Genomic DNA, 21,995 nt, shown 5'->3' with positions numbered 1-21,995 from the left:
TGTTTAAGTTTTTTTTTTTTCAAGTTTGTAGGTGTCAAGGTACAGAAACCAAATAAAAGCACTGGATAGTCTTCAATGTAAAAATGAAATATACAATCAAACCTATATTTATTCAGACGCCTTCAACATATCTCACATTATTACAGTTTTGCTATATATATCAAAAATTATTTCTGGTTTCTGAATAATTTTAGGTTTGACTGTTAAAACTACAAAGAAATTCAGTCAAGAGCAGTGAGTGATTTTCATTTTCATTTTTTTGGATCAACATTACAGTAGCCAGTAGCTAAATTAAGCGCGGTCACTTTAAGGGACCATGAACGCATCCAATATAATACACATCCCATTTTTTTCCTCAACTGTTTACTTTCACTTAAGAAATAACTGACAGTTTTTTCGAGCATAATTTCCAAGGTGGATATTTTGACATATTTTGTATGTATTTGTCGGCAAAAGTGCAAAAATAAGCAGATTCGATGTTCTAGTGTTTTGAGACGCCTTTCTCTGCATGAGCCCTGAACACCAGAACACCGTGGTGTTGAATTTGGCTCTTTCACATCTTTTTGTTTGTTCAAACTGCGATTTGCATTTGTTCGTTTGGGTGCAGGAGGAACTTCGAGGTGAACTTCGCAGAAGAGAGCTCGGTTCAGTGTCGCTGTCCGTGATACGCGGCTCTCTCTCTCGTGCGCACCTAACACAGCACGCGCGCACTGTTCAGCTTTTCCGCGTCTAGTTTTTGGATGCTTTAATGTTTAAATCAACAAGCAGTATGGCTTAACAACACGTGAGAAAGATAAGCTTTCGTGACGATGAGCAGCAGTGGCCCGTCGACTGTCCTGAGCATCTTTTTAGGGTGTCCTCAGCGAGTCAGTTATATAAAATATCAAGGTGAAAGTCATCATAGCTCGCCTTGACCCAGCTCCCAATCCAACTTTGAGAATAGATTAACGGCGATATTTTTTTATTGCCCGATAAGAGTCTCGCGTTAACGGTGATAACGGCCCACCACTAATATATATATATATATACTATGTTTATATTTTCACAGAAGAGAAATACTGTAAATCAGTGTTGTTACTGTTAAACTATTAAAACTTGAAAAAACAAAAACAAAAAAATTAAGCTTAAAATTAAAAAAAGTAAATAATTTTGTAATATTGCCTTTGCAACTAACCAAATAAAAAAGTTTAAGTTAAAGTACTAATATTACAAAATTTAAATTTAAATTACTTAAAATTACGATTAAAAGTAAATCTGAAAATACCAAAAAAAATCTTATCATATAAAATATTCATAAACTATATACATAGTTATATAGTTAATATTATATACATAATGCAAACATATCTCTGCTGCCCATTTTAAATGTGTATATCTGCTAAAAGGGATTTATTTGTAAATAAACTAAAAGCAAAATTATTTAAATTTGAATTTCATGGGGCTGTCATTCAAACTTTGGTGTTGGAATATAATCTTTTTTTTTCACTCACTCACCCCTTCACAAGCTCGATCACGATAAAGTCACTGCCATCTCCAGAGTTAAACAGCATCAGACCATCGGGGCTGGTGGTCTTGAACTGGAAGAAGAGGTGCATGGAGGCGTAAGCCTGCAGGGTGGACAGCGCCACATAGCTGGCTCGATTCCGGAAGCTGACGGGATCTGCCACGATGCGGCGCATGCCAAAGCGGGCATTGAGCTCACAGTATGAGATGTCACCATTCTTGCACTGGTCTAGGTACGGCATTCCATTGAAAGAGAGGCCCTGCAGGTGGCCGATGAAGTTGGAAGGCATGACTGAGATAAAGCGCCGCTCAGTCATGATGCCCGTCTCTATGTGGTGGAACTCCAGCTGCGTGTGTGCTCCACTCATCTGGCCTGTGGCGGAACAAAACACGCTCGATTAGTCAGGTCTGGGAGCTGATGATATGAGGGAATGGCGTGCTGCCTGAGCCCATCCCAAGGCAAGTACAGCTTTTGATGTTCAATTCAGAGTTGGATGTGTGGTAACGCTGAACTTGCAATGTGCAAAATGAATCTAAAGCTGAAAAACTGTACTATGTATAACCTTTCAGCTGTCACAACAACGATAAATGAATAACACTCTGCCATAACTAGACATGATGTGACAAGTTTTAAGAGTCAAGCAAGTCTGTATACACTGAAAGTGAAAATCCATATGGTAACTCTCTGAGAGAATTGTAATAAAATTTGCTATTCACTCAATATTATAGAAATTATGGAAATAGCAATTTCTGAGTGAATTATTCAGTCATATTTGTCTGAGGATCAGATGATTTATTTCACAAATGTAGTCTGAAAAGTTTGATTGAAAAATCTATTTTACACCAATTAGATTTACTGTAATTGTTTCACAGTGGTAGTTGCTTCCCTAAATATCTGAAATGCTTCTTCTCATTTGGTCACTTTAATTTAATGGATAGCACCTGATTAAGATACAGTGTGTTTACATGAACTTTAAATGTTTAATTTTGACCAGACTAAAGCAAAAATAATATGAAAAATCATGTAATGTGCATTGCATCATAGGGCTTTTCCCGCTGCACTTAACCCCGGGTTATCACTGCTCTAAACACCACATTTGAACTATTTAAAGTGTGAAAAGCCCTTACGTGTAGTACCTAGTACCAAAAGTTTTGCGTCTGTAAAATCTTTTTTTGCTTATAAAAGAAGTCTCTTAGCTCGCAAAAGCTGGATTTATTTGATCAAAATACAGTAAAACGGTAATATTGAGAATATTATTCAAATGTTTTATATATATATTTTAAATGTGATTTAATGCTGTGATGGCAAAGCTTTCAGCAGCTTTTAATCCAGTCTTTAGTGTCTCATTCAAAATTATTCTAATATGCTAATTAATTTGATGCTTAAGAAACAATTCTTATTATTATCAATGTCTTTGATGAATTGAAACATTTTTAAAACAGATTTTAATCTAAATTCTTATTTTTATAACAATGTAAAATGATTTACTGTTACTTTTAAGCATTTGAATGTACCCTTGCTGAATAAAAGTATTAATGTTGATGAATTGAAAGTTTAAAAGAACAGCTTTTATTTGAAATATGAATCTTGTAACATTAAAATGTCTCTATTCTCACTATTGATTAATGTATGAAGAAAAGTATTAATTTTCTTCAAACACAATCTTCATTTTTTCAAGATTCTTTGATGAACAAAGTAAAAAAAAACTGCTTTTATTTTAAAATATAAATCTTTTGTATCATTAGAAGTGTCTTTACTCTCACTACTGATTAATAATAAAGTGCTAATTTAAAAAAATAATAATAACAATTGCTGACCCCAAACTTTGAGTATAACTGGACATACAGACTGTATCGCCTATGCAAAAGCACACTGAAGCTTGATTATAACTGTAACAACTGTCCATGTCTCCATGTACAGTACATATACAGTGCATGTGAGGTCTTCATCTCACCCTCCACGGTCACATTGTCAACGGAGAGCTGCAGGCTCTTCCCACGGCGCACCACCTTCACAGAGTGCCACTCATTGTCATTCAGCTTCTGCCCTGCGAACAGAGTCTCCGGTCCTTTACCTGCAGAGAGAGAGGGCCAAAGTCACACACCGCTGCAAGCTTCCTGTCTTATCAATACAGCACAGTCTACCTCACAGGCCTGCTGCTCTCATCTCACACACACACACACATACAAATACAGAACTGACAGGACATATCTACAAACTCAAACATTTCAAGAGAGAGCGCACACACACTCATGAGCATACCTACACATTCAGACGTGCTCATTTACATTTCACACAACCAGCGCCCACACAAAAAATACAATCCGACACGCTCCTTAAGGAGAATCGTGACATGTACATATGCTGTTCCACTAACTCTTTCTGTGAGACTCTATAGGGTAAACATATGTATTCTTTAAGACATATGGGCCAGTACTGACATTCTACCTTCAGAAAAATATGTTTCTGTACACATACTAACAGTTTTATTATCATCCTGAAGATTTATCTTAAGAGTTCAGTTTAGGGTTCTTTATTCCTGCCTTTTTGGTTTTCAAATCTGTAACTGTCAAATGATTTTCTGCAGCTCAACCAACCAAATACACAGACCCTCAACATTTTAACTTTTAAATGTAACTGGTAACCGTTTCCTACCAATCATGTCTTTTCCTCTTTTTACTTTTTAACAGAACAGGTAAGTGTGATCAAGTTGGTTGAGAATAGTTGTCTGTTCTTTTAAACTAAGCAACAGGCATGTTAAATAAATGATCCATATTGTTATTTTATACACTTACATCCATACATACATCTTTAGTGTCACAACAATTTTCAGAAATCATTCTAATCTGCTGATCTGCTCAAACAACAGTTCCTATTATTATCAACAATGAAAACAGCATTTTTAATATTTCAGCATTTTAAGGGACGTGTGTAATTTACTGTACTGTGTAATTTTTTTCAAGAATATTTGATGAACATATAGTTTAAAAGAGTAGCATTTATTTAAAATAAAAATGCCTTTACAGTCTCTTTGCTGGTTTATTTAAAGCATCCTTGGTGAATAAATGAAAAATAATTCTTACTGTAGTGTAAATGTATACAGTTCCCTGTCCAATTGACCTATCAGTAAGCCCCTCCCCTCAAATGCAGATGAGCCAATGGCAGTTGAGTATCAGTTGCACGGGGAGTGTAACTCGGACATCTGTAGGTTTCAGCATCGTAGATAACACTGGACGATCCGAAGCTCACATAGTTTTTTAAGGAGTTTATCCATCAGAAATGGAAATGTGATGTGTTTGGGGTACTTGTAACAGTGATTCCAGGTATCCTGAGAGGATAGGAAATGGAATTTATTTTATTCTATTTCCTAAACCCAAACAAAATGGAACAAAATATCCCAAAGCATGCAACCCCAATCCCAATGAAGACAAATACATTTGTTTTCTGGTCGTCATACTCTCTATAAGTTAGAATTTTTATCTGCTCAAGCAGAACGTTAATGTCATCTTGTGCTTAAAGTCGTTAAAGTTAGTGAGTCCATAAATAGCTGACTGTTCTCGCGTCTTGTACAATGTAGGGCAGAAACATATAAACAAAGGTCTCCATTTCACTGTCTCTTCATATTAAACTGGTTAAATGTAAATTAATTTAAATATACTCTGTGATACATAAACAGTGTTGATCCGAGATGTTATTATCTGTGATTCTAACGAACATAACATGAGGCTTCTCCTGCTTGCATTGTGATCTGTGAACCCTCACTTCCAAATTAATACCCACCATATTTATATTAAAATCTTTTGTATATCCCTCCATGGCATATTCAAGTCCCACTTCAATTGTGGTCCTTCTGTGTCCAAGATTTATCAAAAATATAAAGGGACAAGGTTTTCACACTGACAGCTTTCATTGTAAGACTTTTAACAAATCCGTTTGTTTGTCTGAGTTCGCAACAGTAACTAAGGGGGCGGGGATTACTGATCTGAGAAGCTGAGTCTTTATCCATCTTCAAGAAATGGCTTAAGAAAGATCTCTTCCATCTGCACTTGACCCTCTAACACTAGCACTCTCTATTCTATCTACTTAGTTTCTTTTTATTTATTGAAAAAAAATAACCCTTTAACCCTTACACTCTCTGTTCTATTTATATTCTAAATACTTGTTTTCTTTTTATTTATTAAAAAATGAACCTAGACACTAGATTACTTGAATAGGTGCACTGTGAAGATGAACCGGGACTTGTCACAGCACTTACATAATACTGCTTTTTTTGTTGGTTTGATTGCTTGTGAGATATAAACTCACAGTTACGAGTTATAAAGTCAGAATTGCAAGTTTTATCTAATTCTGACTTTTTTTCTTGTATTTGGGAGTAAATCTCGCAATTCTGACTTTTTCCTCAGAATGTTGAGATATAAACTCGAAATTGCCAGTCACAATGTCCAATTCTAATGGGGAAAAAATAAAGAACTGTGAGTCTGACTTAACTAAAAATTGTGTTTATTTCCCTCAGAATTGAGTTTAAATCCTGCAATTTTTAGTTTTTTTTTTTTTCTTTTCATAATTGTTAATTTAAATCTCACAATTTCCCAAATTTTTTTTGGAGTTTGTACCATCTGTGAGATACAAAAGTAGATACTAATTTTTTCACATTTTTTTATTCAGTGGTAGAAATGGGCTTCCATAGTATATATGCGTGTGTGCAACAGTGCTACCTTATTATATATGTAGTTCCGTTTTAATGTGTATTATACAGCTATCATGAATACCCTTGGACATTCTTCTAATCTCTTTCTCTTTCAGCAACATTCATTTAAAAAGATTCTACACACAATATACAGTAGAATCTATTGGGAAATGTCAGTCAACTAAAATCAAAAGCAATGTTATTTATGTTAATGCATGTATGGTTTCATCAAAACAGCTCACCTAAACAGCCATTTTACTATCCACTTAACTAACCTCTGTTTTCTTCGTTTATTCATATGGATTTCCCCAACAGCTGAACCTAAACACCATCACATTACCACCTACAGTATGTGTGATTGCTAAAAGCTATGTTTCATCTCCACCTGCCAGTTTAATTCTGCTTTTGTCTAAACTACTGTATAAAACACTCTTGGATTCCCCTTTACATGTGTAATTTACAGATACAAACCGAATTTATTCGGTGTCTTAAAATCATTCAAAAGCAAAAAAAAAAAAAAAAAAAAAAAAACACAATTGCAGCAGTTCTGCTCATTATAACAGAGAGTGACTGGTGGTGTCTGAGCATTTGTGTGTAACACGAGACAAACGCATTATACTTAAACAGAATTGAAATGAAATTGAATTGGCCCCTGGCATGTGTATAATCATCTTACAGGCTCAGGAGTTTTATGGCTGAGGAAAAAACCATACTGTGTCTCAGTACACAGGTTTAAAGTTACAGTACACACAAACCGAATCTCTCAAGAGTCCGACCGGCGACACAAAACCAATGAATGTTCGGCGATAATATGCTAAAGCAATGGTTTTGAGAAGCGCCTGCTGCCGGCCCGCTGCGGCCTGGTTGGCGCGTGCTCAGAAGCGCCTGCGGTGCTTGTAGAAAAATGGGTCAGGCCGATGCAGCTGCCTCAGCCTTCATCGTGTGCAGCGGCTAGAGACTGACATGGAGGTTCAAAGCCCCTCAGACTGCACTGCTGGCTACTCTAATTGGCTCTGCTGGAGTCAACAGACCCTCCGAGGAACAACATCAGCCTATTTGTAGGGGTGTTGTAGCACTCGAAATCTGATGAACCTTCCACGGATGACTTCGTATAAGCAAAACAGCTGGTATTAATCTGGGAAGCAATCTGTTTGCGGCTCAATATCGCACTATAGATTACATCCCTGTGAGTAAAACTCGTAACGACCAGGTATGTGTGACTTTCTTTGCATTGGAGTGAGTCTGTGTCATATCATCCTTCTAATTAGCTCTTCTAGCTCAAAAAAAAAAAAAAGAAAAAAAAAAAAAACCCTGGAATAAGCGAGCAGGAGGCAGAAAGAGGGGGAGTTGCCGTCCTACACCTTCTGGCAGCTTGTTAATTACATTTAAATCGTTGCCCGTCCCTGCTTTTAAATCTAAGATCGCACACGTCGCTTCGGCTCGGCCTAGCATTACTCAGCATTTCGGCTGAAACCACAACAGCGTAAACAAATTCAGGTACAAATAAAACCTGTGCGTGTAATCAAATACGAGTTATAACAGTGCTAGATAAATAAAGGTTCGTTATAATGCAGATTTTCATATCAAACTTTGATGAACGGCTTCAGGCGTCGTCAATTATTCATCAAAACCTAATGTTAACTTAACATTAATGTGTGATTTTTGCATGGTAACGTCATCTGGATGTGCTTGGTATTCACGATTACTCGGTGTTAAACTGTTTAAAATGCACATCATGGTGAGAAGAATTCCAACAGATGGCAGAGGGTCCCTAATTGGGTATAATTTACTTTAACTACCAGCATTTCTGTCTATTTAAAAGTCAATTAACATTTTACTGTCATTAAAACTTCCATCAGTCTGAATATGTTTGACATACCCATCGAGTTAATATTGAGAGCGTAGAGGGGACTGTGAAACACTTCCACAGGTTAACACATCAGATGCACATCTGATTATGAATGTACTTATCCACAAATGACCAAGCAGAGATCTATCATTATCCGTGATTAATCGTTTCTTAGATCATAAATAGCAGGCATGCAATAAAACTCAATACGTGTCATCAAATGCATATACCATATTTTGTAATGTATTTGATGACAAGGACGTTATACTCCCTGAACAGGGATGATTTGAAGATTTAGTTCTTCAAAAGGCACTTCAGCATTTGCAGCCCCTGAAACTCGGGTAAAACTAAAGCTGAGGCTGCAATATATGGTGTTTGTTGCCACCTGCTGGTAAAATTCATGCAGTTATGTGCTTTAAAAATAAAAATAAATATACAGTAAAAGGCAAGCCTTAAAATACATATTACATTAATTAAACCCCTCCCAATAAAGAAGTAAATAAATATATTTACATGGGAACTATTGACATTTGGTCAGATCAGATAGCTATGATTAGTTGTTTAAAATATATATATATATATATATATATATATATATATATATATATATATATATATATAAATATATATATATATTTTTTTTACAAAGTTCATATCTGATATGTGGTGCATTTTATGTATCTATGTTCTATTTATTTATCTGTAATCTATTTATCTAAAGTATTTATTCATGTTTGATAGAAGCAACAGATGATAGCGCATCATCAGCTCTGGGGAAATAATTTAGTGTTCCCTTCACTTTAAATGAAGATGACTGTGTGATAAACATGAGACGATGCAGTGGATTGAAGAGATGTGAGTTACCCCAAGCCTTTCACAGCCTTATTTATTTATTTTTGTGTGCTTTTCCATCTCGGATGAATTGATTTACACCTGATCTGTTTACGTTCGGAAAGCTGTTTGCTTATATTATAAGTGCTCCCAGTGTCACCCAGATTTATTTTATTTTTTTTTTGGAAGAAGAAGAAGAAAAGGAAGGACATGTATAAAACATCCCTGTGTAAATTGACATTATACAGCAAGTGCAGCTTAACAAGCTTAAAGGGTTACTCCACCCCAAAATGAAAATTTTGTCATTAATCACTTACTGTACCCCCCATGTTGTTTCAAACCCGTAAAAGCTTTGTTCGTCTTCAAAGCACAATTTAAGATATTTATGATGAAAACCGGGAGGCTTGAGACTGTCCATTAGACTGCCAAGTAAATAACACTGTCAAGGTCCAGAAAAGTATGAAATACATCATCAGAATGGTAAATCTGTGACTGGTTGCCTAACTCATAATATAAGTAACCAAACACTTCATTAACAAATATAAAGGATGTGCACATCTGAGTGGGCCTACTTGCTGCTTAAAAGCTCTGTGTAATGCCTCTGCAGTTCATTTAAACCAGCACCTGATGCGTCATGTGTTTGTCATTGGAATCATTTTAACATTTAACATGAAAAACAAATCCAAATCGGTTGAGTCATTAAAACAGATGAATAAATCTGTGATGACGCATTTGAATGGTGAATATGTCAAAATTTCCAAAGCACAAAAGACTTTCATGGCTTTCTGGGAACCGTGTCCTGAAGCACAAACACCTACTGCCGCGTGACTAATGAAGTACTACAGAGACAAATCTCACAATTAGAGATGTAAATACTGTACGTGGCGTGCATTTTAGTAATGTACAATATCATAAGCAAATGTAAAAAGCTTCAATCCTCAAACAAAGGAAAGAGGGTGAAATCTCCTACTGTAGCCTTGTCATTTTTGACACTGATGAAACAGACACAATGCACATCCACACACATTCTTTTCTGTTACTGAAATGAGGACATAATACTACTAACTGTACAAAGCCAAGTACAGAATAAATATGCCAATATTTGCCATCATACATTATGTTCATTAAATATTTTGCTACTTAGTGTTTAGTTACCAGTTACATCATATTTCAGTTAAATTCATTTATTATTGTCTATTTTTACATCTATTTTTGTCCCTCTGACATAAGCTACTTATCAGATGTACCATTTGTTCCATACACTACCATTTTAAAGAATTCAATATTTTTATTCAGCAAGGATGCATAAATCATGCATTAATCACTGTCACAGTGTCCATGAAAAGGCAGCACAAATGTTTTCAATACTGACAATAAAAAAAAGAAAAGTTTCCAGCATATTAGAATGATTTCTGAAGGATCATGTGACACTGAAGAGTGGATTAATGATTGTAATAATATATATATATATATAGGGATGGGACGGTTCTCCACACACAGTGAGACCTGAACAGCACACGTTGATATCTGTGTTTAAACTCATTTAAGCTTTGTTAGTTTAAACATTTATTGTGAGTGCCAAAGGACACAAGCTCACCCACGCAGTGAGAAGCTTTTACATGTGCTCTTCCGATGCGCAAACCTGCGTCTCAGAACTCGCGCAAATATTAAGCTCTCTCTGAAGTATTGTGTTTAAATGGACAAATTTACACAAAAATGATGTCATAATGTCCTTCTTGGTAAGTATCCTATCGCAGATATAGCCGGCTGAACTTAGGCCTCCTGTATCAGTGCACTGGATCATTGCATTCTCTTAAAGTGACAGTCTTTAATCGAATAGGAACAACAAATAAATCACGCACTGCTCTTGATTGAAAAGCCTTTTGTAAATTTAATTAAAAAATCATCTTTAATTTATACAGTCCAATATGCAATCCTGTTTTACATTTGATAACTTTATTACATTTCTTTACCTAAAAACTAATGTAAGACCTCCCTAAAAATTTTGTATTTTATTTGTATCTTTACACTATTGTATCTATTTGTGCTGTTGCTTGTAGAATATTTTTATAGTTTTTCCATAAATATAACACATACCAGACTGTACCGAAACCGTGACTCTAAAACACCCGGAGCAGTGGGCAGACATTTATGCTGCAGCACCCGGGAAGCAGTTGGGGGTTCAGTGCCTTGCTCAAGGGCTCCTCAGTTGTGGTATTGCCGGCCTCGAACCCACAACCCTAGGGTTAGGAGTCAAACTCTTTAACCACTAGGCCACAACTTCCCCCATATTTATATTGTATATTTAAGAACTGAGCAATATTAATTATTAACATGCACTTACAAATGTGTTAGGTTATGGCATGCAATTATGCATAATTTTTGTCATTACTACAGTAAGTACATGTAACAATGACACTATAAAGCAAAGTATTATCACATTAGTTCATTTAAATTGTAAGAATATTTCAAAATATTGCATTATTACTGTATTTTTATCAAATAAATGCAAGCAAAATAGATTTTTTAAACACCTTGAATGGTGAATATATAATTTTTTAATTTTTTAATTTTTTTTTCTAATCTTCAAGTAGGGTCAATAAACCCAAATGAATAAATTAAAATAAAAGATAAACAGAAATAAAAACAGATACATTGCAAGAAATACGATTTCAGTCTTTCTACTTAAACATTTCACATTTAATTATATGTGCTACTTTATTTGTAATTAACTCTATCTGTTTCTAAACTTTTTTTTTTTTTTTTTTTTTTTGGAGTGGACAGAATGAAGTTGAACACATAAAAATGTAATGTAATGAAAATGTAATAATATTTGGAAACACGTTATTTTAATGTGTCCTTGTTACAGTGTATTTATACATTTAAAAGTGCTGTATGTAAGACTCTAATAAAGCATAAAAATACCATAATATGTTTACAGATATTTAGGAAACATGCTAAGTTAACATACTTGTTTATCTGAAAAATAATGCTAAGGTCAGTTATTCCAAAGCCTCTAGAAAGCAAGCCTGCAACAATTAGCCGATAAAGTGTAACTGCAAAAGATAACGCTTCCAGTCGGGCAGTACGTGGGAAAGGATTTTATTTTATGGATGTCAATGGAGGAGAAACTGCACTAAGCTTTTTAGAGGCAATAGCTTATCATTTTATAATTTACAACTGAAATTCAATGATATCAAGGCTGTATTGTGATTGGTTATTAAGGGACAGGTGATCCAAGTTAGCCGTTAAACTCTCTCCAATAGTAATACAGACCCTCTTATCTATAGTAAAACAATCTCTGGTTATGCTCCTTTGAAAATGTGCGTTTTGGGTCGAAATGTCTGTCTCTGTTTTGGTTTGTGAAACTCACACACTGCCAGTTTACCCAGTTGTATTTCGGCACCCCAAGTAGCCAGTTGGCAGGAAATCACATCTCGTTCTCGTCTCATACAACCGATTTATACTACTTACCTTCAGCATCACGGCACTGCTAAAACTGAGGACTGCATCGTTTCCCAGCAATTAAGGACAGATGAAACAGCGCTCAAATACAGGCAATGTTCAACCTCACGCCTGATTTGGCAAATGAAAACTTCTTCTTTTAGTAAATGGTTTATTACCGTATTTTCCTTATGCAACGGAGTCCCACAGGGACATGAAACAGACTAGAGCATTGGAGGAGCAGTGAGAAACATATGGTGTTGAAATGGAAACTGTCGGGATGGTTATGCTTAATTTCAAACACCGCAGCAAATCGGCAGATTTTGCGGAACAAAAGAGATTGAGATTGAGGGAAGGCAGGAGAGAGGGGGGTGTTGGGGGGAGAAAAAAACGAGAGAAAAAAAGAGAGAGGGATGCAAACTGGGAACATGTTCAAAAGAAAATCTGTGTTAACGGTGCAGGAAGACAGGATTACGAGGGAGGAGAAGAAACTTTGGATGAATTGGGGCTGAGCATGAGAGAGAAGAGATAAAAATAGCATTGCAGATAAAAGAATCACTTACTAAGGTTACAGTCTATCCCGATACAATCTGGTGGGAAAGAGAGTGAGATGGTGAGATTTAAAGGAAAAGAAACTCAAATTTCAAAAACCACATCCTTCAAGGTTTAATCTGCAGACAAACAAACAATTGTTGCATAGAGTCAACCATCCGGGGACAAGGTGAGAGTCAGAATGACCCCCTCTACAAGGCCCACACTCCACAATCACAGGACGAGAGACAGCACAACTGAGAACAAGTGGAATGCCAGACAGGATATGTGGCATTTGGCAATTTATAAATACACAGACAAAATATTGGATTTAGCCTGTGCTGTGCCTCCTCCTTGTATGTGGGTGCTGCCAGTATGACTGTAGGCAAGGGCAGTCTGCACCATCAGCCAAGAGCTCATGCTTACAAAATAGGTCACCTAGAGACTGGGCGGCAGAACTAAACAAATATACACCCAATATTTTTTCAGCCTTTTAAAAAATTTAGAGATATATATAAATATATATATATAGATGCTTCTCTTTTGAAATGCCTTAAATCAGAAGAACCAAAAAAAGAAAGAAAAAGTTTTCAGTTTCATTAACTAATATAACAAAGTACACACTGCTCAAAAGTTTGGGGTTGGTATATATATATATATATATATATATATATATATATATATATATATATATATTCTCTTGCTCACCAAGGTTGCATTTAGTTTGATTAAAATAAAAAAAATAAGTACTATTGTGACATTATTTCAATATAATCAAAAAAAAAAATATATATATATATATATATAGTTTAATAGATTCTAAAATGTAATGCATTTCTTGTGATGTGTCATGATCTTTTCAGAAATCATTCTGATATGTGCTGCTTAAATTGTTTTTCTGAAAACTGTCATACATTCTTTTTAATGCTTTGGTGTATAAAATGTTCAAGACTACACCATTTATTTGAAACCGAAATATTATGAGAAATTATAAATATCTTTACTGTCACATTTGATCATTTTAATGCCTCCATGCCGAACAAATGTTTTAATCTTTCAGACCCCAAACTTTTGAATGGTAGCGTACACACATATCATTTTTTTCAATAAAATATCCATATACGTATTACAATCATCACAAAATTTATGATGCTGCATAATTTTACAGCACCACTTATATCATTATTACTTCATCTTTTGGTTTAAATAAAACAGAATTTTGACTACGTGACCCTATCTATGAAAACCCAGCTAAAGTAATTTTTTTGTGGTTCACTTTTTTCTACATAAAATCATTCCAATATAATCTAAAATTCATTCTGTGAAAATATAACCTTGATATCTTTCATATTGACTGAGCAAAGACATATCAAAGATTTGATGAATTTCTGTCAGTTTTGTAGTTTATTATGCCTATGACTATTTATTATTTATTTAAACATCTAGCCTAATCTTTTGTTTTCTGATTCCGATGCAGGTACAATTATGTCCGATAGGAATTCATCCACCTGAAGCATCAGCATCATGATCAGTGTCCTAAGTGTCCAAAGACCGAATTACTTCAAAACTTTCTAATGGTAGAAAATATGTTTCTGAACCAAACTATATGAGAATAAGTGTTTCTGTTAGGAGACCATTTAAATTAGTGTTTAGAAAGTCAGCCTCTGGTACGCTAATGTGAGAACTGTATCTGAAATACTTTGATATAACCTATAATTTACAGCAATAACCAAAAAAATAAAAAATAACTATGTCTACTATGATTACTTTGACGCTCTTTATCTCAGAATTAGATTATGCAACTTTAGCCAGGTTCTCAAACACGTAGTCACATATAATTTGACAATTGTTTTTTATATTAACTGGAATTGATAAGGTAAAGACCTAATGTCCCCACTGCAAAGGCTGATGATATGACTAAGGACCGGTAATGACAAGGAGCAGCTGATCCTATGGAACGGTGTGAGCACTCTTGGCTGTGGTGAACTCTCAAGCTGTCAACCGCTACAGAAGAGTGACCACAGACAGCCAGGGACCTGTCTCACTTTCACACTGCTCGGAGACAGAAACACTAGCTCAGACTCCACTCTCCTGTGGCCTGGAACTGTCTGTAATCTTCTGTACAAACAGACACAGTCTGCCGTTAGAGCAGGAGGCTGAGCTGAGAGGGCAGTGAGAGACTTTAGAAGAATTACTGTTTGCTTCTTTTTGTGGGAGAGATCAGGGGGTAATTACATTTCTTTAATCACAAACAAGCTAGACGTCTAACACGTAGGGTGACCTCACACTAGGCGATCGTAACCGTGCCCAAGCCAGAGCACGGGACAGGACAGTCCAGATAATCATGCTTGGGCTCGGTTCAAGGCAACCGTGCCTAGTGTGAGTACACCCTTATTCCGCTTATGCTTGGGAAAGTTTTCTCTCTGTTTGAATAAAGAAATGTGATTCTATTACTTTTTATCACTATACTTGAAGTATAAAGTATTTCCTGAACCCCCTGTGATATTCTTCCCGTCTAAAGTTTGACAGAATTTGAAATTAAAGTTCTATCTATTAGTTCTTGTATCTACAGCATTTTATCTAGAAAAGCTGTTCTTTTTAAGTTAATATTAACATCAGATGATAGCCACTGTGAAAGATTTCCATATGGCTATCAGGTTAATAGGTAAATGTTACACTAGTACAGTAGAAAATAAAAACTACAAGACTGAATCTTTTAAACATGTAATAAAATGTCATGAACTTAAAAATATATAATTCTTTCACAAAAGTATTTGGTTACAAACAAACAACTATTTCATATTGTTATTTTTTTATTATTTTAAAAGTATTATTTAATTTATTATTACTATTATTTTATATAAATTCAATTTTTTATTCTTCAATTTTAATATATCTTACATTTTATATTATATTATTATTTGTATTGCATAACAAACGCTATATTTTTTATTAATTACATTATTTCTTCATTAATTATGAATTATCTTCCTTATATTATATTATATTATATTATATTATATTATATTATATTATATTATATTATATTATATTATATTATATTATATTATATTTCTTTTACCTAAAGATAGCAGGTAGAAAAATGTAGGAAAATGGAAATGATAATTATATATTTAATAATGATATAATTTCCCCTCTGTCTCCCCTACTATGACTCAATGTGCCTTCACAGGACAAATTACATGGGTTGGTCTCTCTGGCTGTCTGCTCTGAAAGCTGCAGAAAAGGTAGCCATTGAAGGCTGCACAGGTGAGAGAAAGAAAGAAAGAAAGAAAGAAAGAAAGAAAGAAAGAAAGAAAGAAAGAAAGAAAGAAAGAAAGTGAGAGAGAAAGAAAGAAAGTGAGAGAGAAAGACAAGAAAAAGATAAAGATGGAGGAATGAAGGTGAAATGCATTCTGGGAGGAACCCCAGACTTGTTCTATGAGTGCCTCGAGTTCGGAGGTCAGGGGTGGAAGGTCACCTAGGTTGACGGTGAGTCTGACTCTTCCCCCGTCGAGCTCCAGGCGCAGGGTGTCAGCAGACTCTTTGGAGGTGGTGGCCATGAGCAGACCGTAAGCCCTCTGAGACATGAAGCGCAGAGACACGTCCTCAGCCTCAGTGTGAACGGCGTGAGGCATCAGGACCTTCAGAAACATGCTGCCATCATAACTCAGCACTGCGGACTCTGAGAGAGCAAACACAAAAGGGAAAACACAGGTCAGAAAACACAGGTCTCAAAAACAAGGGCCGTTTCTGCTGCTTTTGCATTTGTAAGTAGTAGGGTTAGGAACCGAGAACCTTTTCTTTTTCAGAACCTGCAAAACTTGACCAGGCGCTTTGAGCAGCCTTGTGCCAGTGTTATGATGATTCGGTTTTTCCCGAAAAGGAAAAGTGTTCCAATGACGCGTACTCCACAGACTCTCCATGCCGCATCGTGTCTTTAACTAACGAACACGTTTCCCTCGACTGTACGCGGACTTGTTCCTTTGATAACTGCGTACGTCGTTTTGTCTGACTGTACATGTACCTGCAGCGCGCAGCACTGTCCCATATTGTCATTAATATACATACTGACTTCAACTTGGACCACTAAATAAATAGACTGCTATTGTTATGTAAGTATGAGGGATAGATTATTCAGTGCACAGGTCATTTCAAGAGTGATAAACAGAGTGATAGAAACTATTTCTTTTCATGCATTTTAAATGTTTAAAAATGTGGAAACCACTCATTGCATCACACCATCTCCTGACTGCATAGGCAGAGGGTGAACTTACTCCAGGGTAAGGCTAGAAGCAGCCAAATGTATTAAACACCATAAACCCATCTTTTTAGCCACCAACCAGACATGGGTGTCATATAGGCTAATAAAATATGTTTAATGGGGCTGAATTTGTATTTAACATAATTACAATTTAATAAAAACATTAGAAATTGATAATTAGGCTATATAACGTTTCCTTTTCATGATTATTTGTACAGCGAATACATTACATATAGAGAGTGACATTATCACTAACTTTGATCTATTGGGAGTTTAAGCACTCTCAAAAAAAAAAAAAAAAACTATCGTTACACTCACTGAAGCTGTATACACTGTGAAATGAATCTCTAACTTGCGTACACTGTACCTGCATCTGTGCTTTCTTGTTTATGATGAGAGAATCCCAAAGCGCACTCAAAACTGATGACTTTCAGAGATGACTCATCTGAACGCCTATGATTGGTCATTGCATTCCTTAGCTCAACAGAATTGCGTGTGATTGGTTAAAATGCGCAACAATGTAAAAACGCCTAAAATGAGAAGATCTTAATTTAATGACACACTGTATGTTCATTTTCACTTTGTTAGCAACAGATGTTTAATTTGTTTGCGCAGGGGCATTTTTGTCCAATTTAGTGGCATTTTTGCCCCAAGTCTCCATGGCCAGGGGAAGGTTTAGCCTTACACACGCTTCGCCTATTCCTGACTGTATTAATGTTTGTAAAATTGGGACTTTATGAAGAGTGTGTATACATGGTTATAAGTATGACAGTTTATATTTAATTCATTTAGGGAAATGAACAAATGTCTCAGCCCTCAAGGGACTATTTGACCAACTAGCTTATTCCTGCTTGAAAAGCAAAATGTTATTGGTAAAAAACATCAACTTTGAATCACATGCTGATTGATGGACTAGCATTATTCAACATTACTTACTACCTTCCAGCAACACTATAGATTTTTTTCCTTTCCATTTCAATTTCAACTGTAGTAACTTTGTTGTGTTTTGTCATTTTTATTAGTTACTGTTTTTAAAATGTGTCTACATAGTTTTATTAAGTTTAGTTTCCATTTTATTCAGGTTCGTTAGATTTTGATAGCTGAATGGATCTTTTTTGCATGTGATGGCTCACACGATGAAAGAACATTTAGAAGTTGTGAAGAGTTTGACAGTTTCACTGAGAATCAACTCATGAGTTTTGATCAAGAAGCCATGTGCATTTAGTTATTATGTTAATTTTAGACAATTGCACTAATTTTACTGCAATTTTGCTTAAATCAATAAGAAATTCAAATCTGATTTGAACAAGAAACTAATTGTTCAGACACCTGAACTTATAACTGTGAGAAAAAGAAACTCTTGAGAACTGAGTCAAAGTGACTGAGAAAAGCTGTAAAATATTGCTTGAAGAGTTTGTGGACCCTCGCTGAGTCACCCGTGGCATTTCTGTCCTGGACACACGTTGCTATTCTTAGCGATAGACAGCAGAGGGCAGGAGAGAGTTAGAAACGATACAGCAATAGCAGAAAAAGGTCTAGGCAGGTGCGATCTGATGAATGGAGCTGAAGTGCAGCTGTATCTCAATATAAAGTACACAAGTGAAGCACTAAAGCCTTGCTCTTCTTTATAAGAACGTGTCTCATCGGTGAGAAGTAATCCCATCATTAATCCTCCCTTCCCACTGCTTTAAGCCCTACTTTCCTCACCCATCTCACAGTTGGGACCCAGATATCCAGTTCCAGTGCAGTCGCAGACGTGTCGATTCCAGCCCTCGCGGCAGCGGCCTCCGTGGGCGCAGGGCTCCGAGCTGCACCTCCGATGGGTCTCTCTCGTACAGAAGCTGCTGACCCCCGGAGAGCTCTGAAGCTCCGCCAGCCGCCTCAGGTCCCTGCTGCGCCCGTCTATAAAGAGATCCCGCACGCAACCCACAAAGCCCAGCCTGAGGCGGGCGGTCCACACCTCTGGGGGGAGAGGAAGACTCCCGCTGTCCTCAGGCAGACCCCCCAGATACATTTCACCATCGAGATCCAGAATCTCGCTGCCCTCGTTGGTGGAGAAAGGCATGCTACGGCCGTTAACGGAGATGGAGCCTAGAAGATAAGAAATGAGGAGAAAGTGATATCTCAGTGATAATCTCCTAGTAAACCCAATTTTTTTAAAAAAGGAATGTAATTTGATCTAGAAATATTGATCACACTTTAGTTTAGGGACCAGTTCTTACTATTAACTAACTATTAACTAAGACTTTTGTCTCAATAAACTCCTAATTTGCTGCTTATTAATAGTTAGTAAGGCAGTTGTTATGTTTAAGTATGAGGTAGAATTAAGGGATCTAAAATATGGTCATGTATAATAAGGCATTAATACTGTCTGTTCTTTATAAGTACTACTAAAATGCCAATATGATAGCCACATGCACGCTAATAAGCAACCAGTTCATAGTGAGAGTTGGTCCATAAAGTGACACTGTAATGTAAAAAAATATATAAAATAAAAGGTAACACTTTAGCATAGGGTCCAATTCACACTAAAAACTAGTTGCTAATTAGCATGTCTATTATTAACATATTGGCTGTTTATTAGTGCTTATAAAGTACATATAATGCATGACATCCATAATCCTACCCAATACCCTAAACTTAACAACTACCTTATAAACTATTAATAAGCAGCAAATAAGGAGTTATTTGAGGCAAAAGTCATAGTTAATGGTTAGTTAATAGTGAGAACTGGACCCTAAAATAAAGTGTGACCAAATAAAAAAATAATAAATGTGACAATATGTTGATTAATTAAACTCTAAATTGTAAATAATCAAAATCATTTGCAGAATGTTGTCTGCAATGCAATTCAATTGGAGCCGAGGCAGTAAACATTTGGAATTTTCATGTTACGGAAGCAGAAAAAAAAAGATTAATTTTAATTAGAAAATTCAAATTCAAACTCATGAACGGCACAACCCTGGATTGCTTGCAGTAGCAGTTAATAAACATGTTTAATTGACAGCCCTAGTTAATAATTAACTAAAACTAATTGAATTAATGCTGCTACTACTGATCCCCAAAGACTATCCGTTTAGTGACTCATGAAATAAGTGTAGCTACTGTACAATGAGTGTCACAAGCTAAAAAAAAAGGAAGTTTCATTAATTTAGCAATCCACTGTGCTTCCTTTTTTTCCCTGAGCTGAGCTAGTGGAAAGGTCTTCAACCTCTTCCCTCCGGATTTGCTAAATCCCACGCTGGGCCTGCTGCTTTTAAACTGTGGAAAGTGTATTTGAGTTGAGCTCTTACAGTAATGAGAGGTAATGAGAAGGAGAAGAAATGGAGTACAGTGATTTAGCAGTTTGTAAAGTATGCATATCAGATGGACCCTAAGCGGGCAGAATGAGGAAGTGCTTTTAGATTAAGAGGAAATGTCCCTTTAGTCTCACAAGCAAGTACAGTAGGTTAAAACCACTTTATTAAACAGCTGAATAATATAATGTGTGCTGATCTTGCAGTATCCTGACCTTTCCTGCCCTCTCTCTGGAAATCCACATGGCACCATTCTCCGTCGTTGACCTTTTTGTTCCCGACTTTCATCTTGATGCTCCCGGAGCCCATGTCCATGAGCAGGTAGAGGAAGCCTTCAAGCAGCTCCATGGTGAAGAAGTCAACCTTCGGTCTGCGGTCTTTGGAACCCTGCAGCCGGCCGTGGCTGAACAGCAAGAGGCCGTTGGGTTCAGTGGTTCGGAAGTCGAAGGACACGGAACCAGTTTTCTTGGCGTTCCAGCGCGGAAGGGTTACGTAAGCGGTCGGCGTGTCGAAACTGACGGGGTCTAACGCGGCGACATCCTCACAGCGGAAGGTCAGGTCACCGTGGAGGGTGACCTTGGGGTCACGCATTTCAGCCAGGCGGGAGAGCTCCAGTCTGAACTCATTATTGGTGTAGATCACCTGGGATGGGGAGAGGGAAAAAGGGTAAAAAATCACTTGAATGCTAACAGGGTGCAATGGAGTAGCCCACTGCCCACTGGTACAAACAAACCGCAGCTGATGTGTGTACCTCGGGGGCACGCTTTTCAAGTCAGTAAACACAGCAGTCTCTTTAAATACTCAAAGCACGAGTGGATCACATAAACCTAGCGACCTCATCTAGAGCGCTACAGAAACCCTCGTCTAATCGATATTCTGTTTCATTAATATGATGAATCATCCTCTGCTAACATTAGCTCCGACGATGCCAAAGCTAAGTGGTTTTCTGAACCACAAGCATAAACAGCGCATTCATTAACTGACGTCAACTGAGAAATTTTGATCTAGGGTATGATGTCGAGCCCACACGGTAAGACGCGAAGCAAAACTACTCATGAAATAACCTTCATAAAGCACATGCATTGGGAGTGTGTCCCCTGGGGTTGATTTTTGTGTCTCAACAGCCAGATGGGCGAATCAGCCCCTGCACAGCAAACATGCTTTTGATTTTTACACCAGCAGCTCTCTCTGTCCGAAGATGATGACTGACGCTTTGTTGCTGGGTGTGAACTTGAGTGTCTCTGAAAATAACACAAGACAGCCATGTTTCTCGTCAGCCCTCATGACAGAAAAATAAAGGGAGAGGTAGGAGCAAAAACAAGAGGTGCCAGCTCTGAGAGAAGGAACATGAAAAATGCAATTATTGCCAGAGAGCATGGACAAAAAGGGATCTATCAATGAGACCCTTTCAAAAACTCTCCGACTGCACAACCTAAGCATCCTAATCTCTTCTGATTCAGTACCAGATTAAGATACGGGTCTGTAATGTCAATGTTTCTTAAGCCTTTGCTTCTATAAAATGTCTGTCACTTGTTTCCCAGCTCACATTTATGTAATTGAAGGTCACTGTAATGATCACATATACCAAT

At 36.6% G+C, this 21,995-nt stretch overlaps 1 protein-coding gene across 14 annotated transcripts in view; it reads right to left on the bottom strand.

Annotated features, from left to right (window-relative positions):
• Positions 1-21,995, bottom strand: part of nrxn2a (neurexin 2a) — a 336,553-nt gene that overhangs the window by 198,547 nt on the left and 116,011 nt on the right. For 9 of the 14 annotated variants that reach the window (XM_026195944.1, XM_026195946.1, XM_026195945.1 and 6 more), the window contains 6 exons: positions 20,622-21,048; positions 18,818-19,201; positions 16,328-16,531; positions 12,879-12,905; positions 3,459-3,578; positions 1,495-1,876 (listed from right to left, as the gene is read on the bottom strand). In XM_026195944.1, coding sequence (XP_026051729.1) covers positions 1,495-1,876; positions 3,459-3,578; positions 12,879-12,905; positions 16,328-16,531; positions 18,818-19,201; positions 20,622-21,048 — 1,544 coding nt within the window. The remainder of the gene's footprint in view (positions 1-1,494; positions 1,877-3,458; positions 3,579-12,878; positions 12,906-16,327; positions 16,532-18,817; positions 19,202-20,621; positions 21,049-21,995) is intronic. The other 5 variants (XM_026195947.1, XM_026195948.1, XM_026195936.1 and 2 more) reach the window with 1 other exon arrangement.

The sequence above is a fragment of the Carassius auratus genome, chromosome 21, assembly GCF_003368295.1.
Source record: "Carassius auratus strain Wakin chromosome 21, ASM336829v1, whole genome shotgun sequence".
Taxonomy (NCBI): domain Eukaryota; kingdom Metazoa; phylum Chordata; class Actinopteri; order Cypriniformes; family Cyprinidae; genus Carassius; species Carassius auratus.
This window is presented reverse-complemented; position numbering and strand designations above follow the sequence as displayed.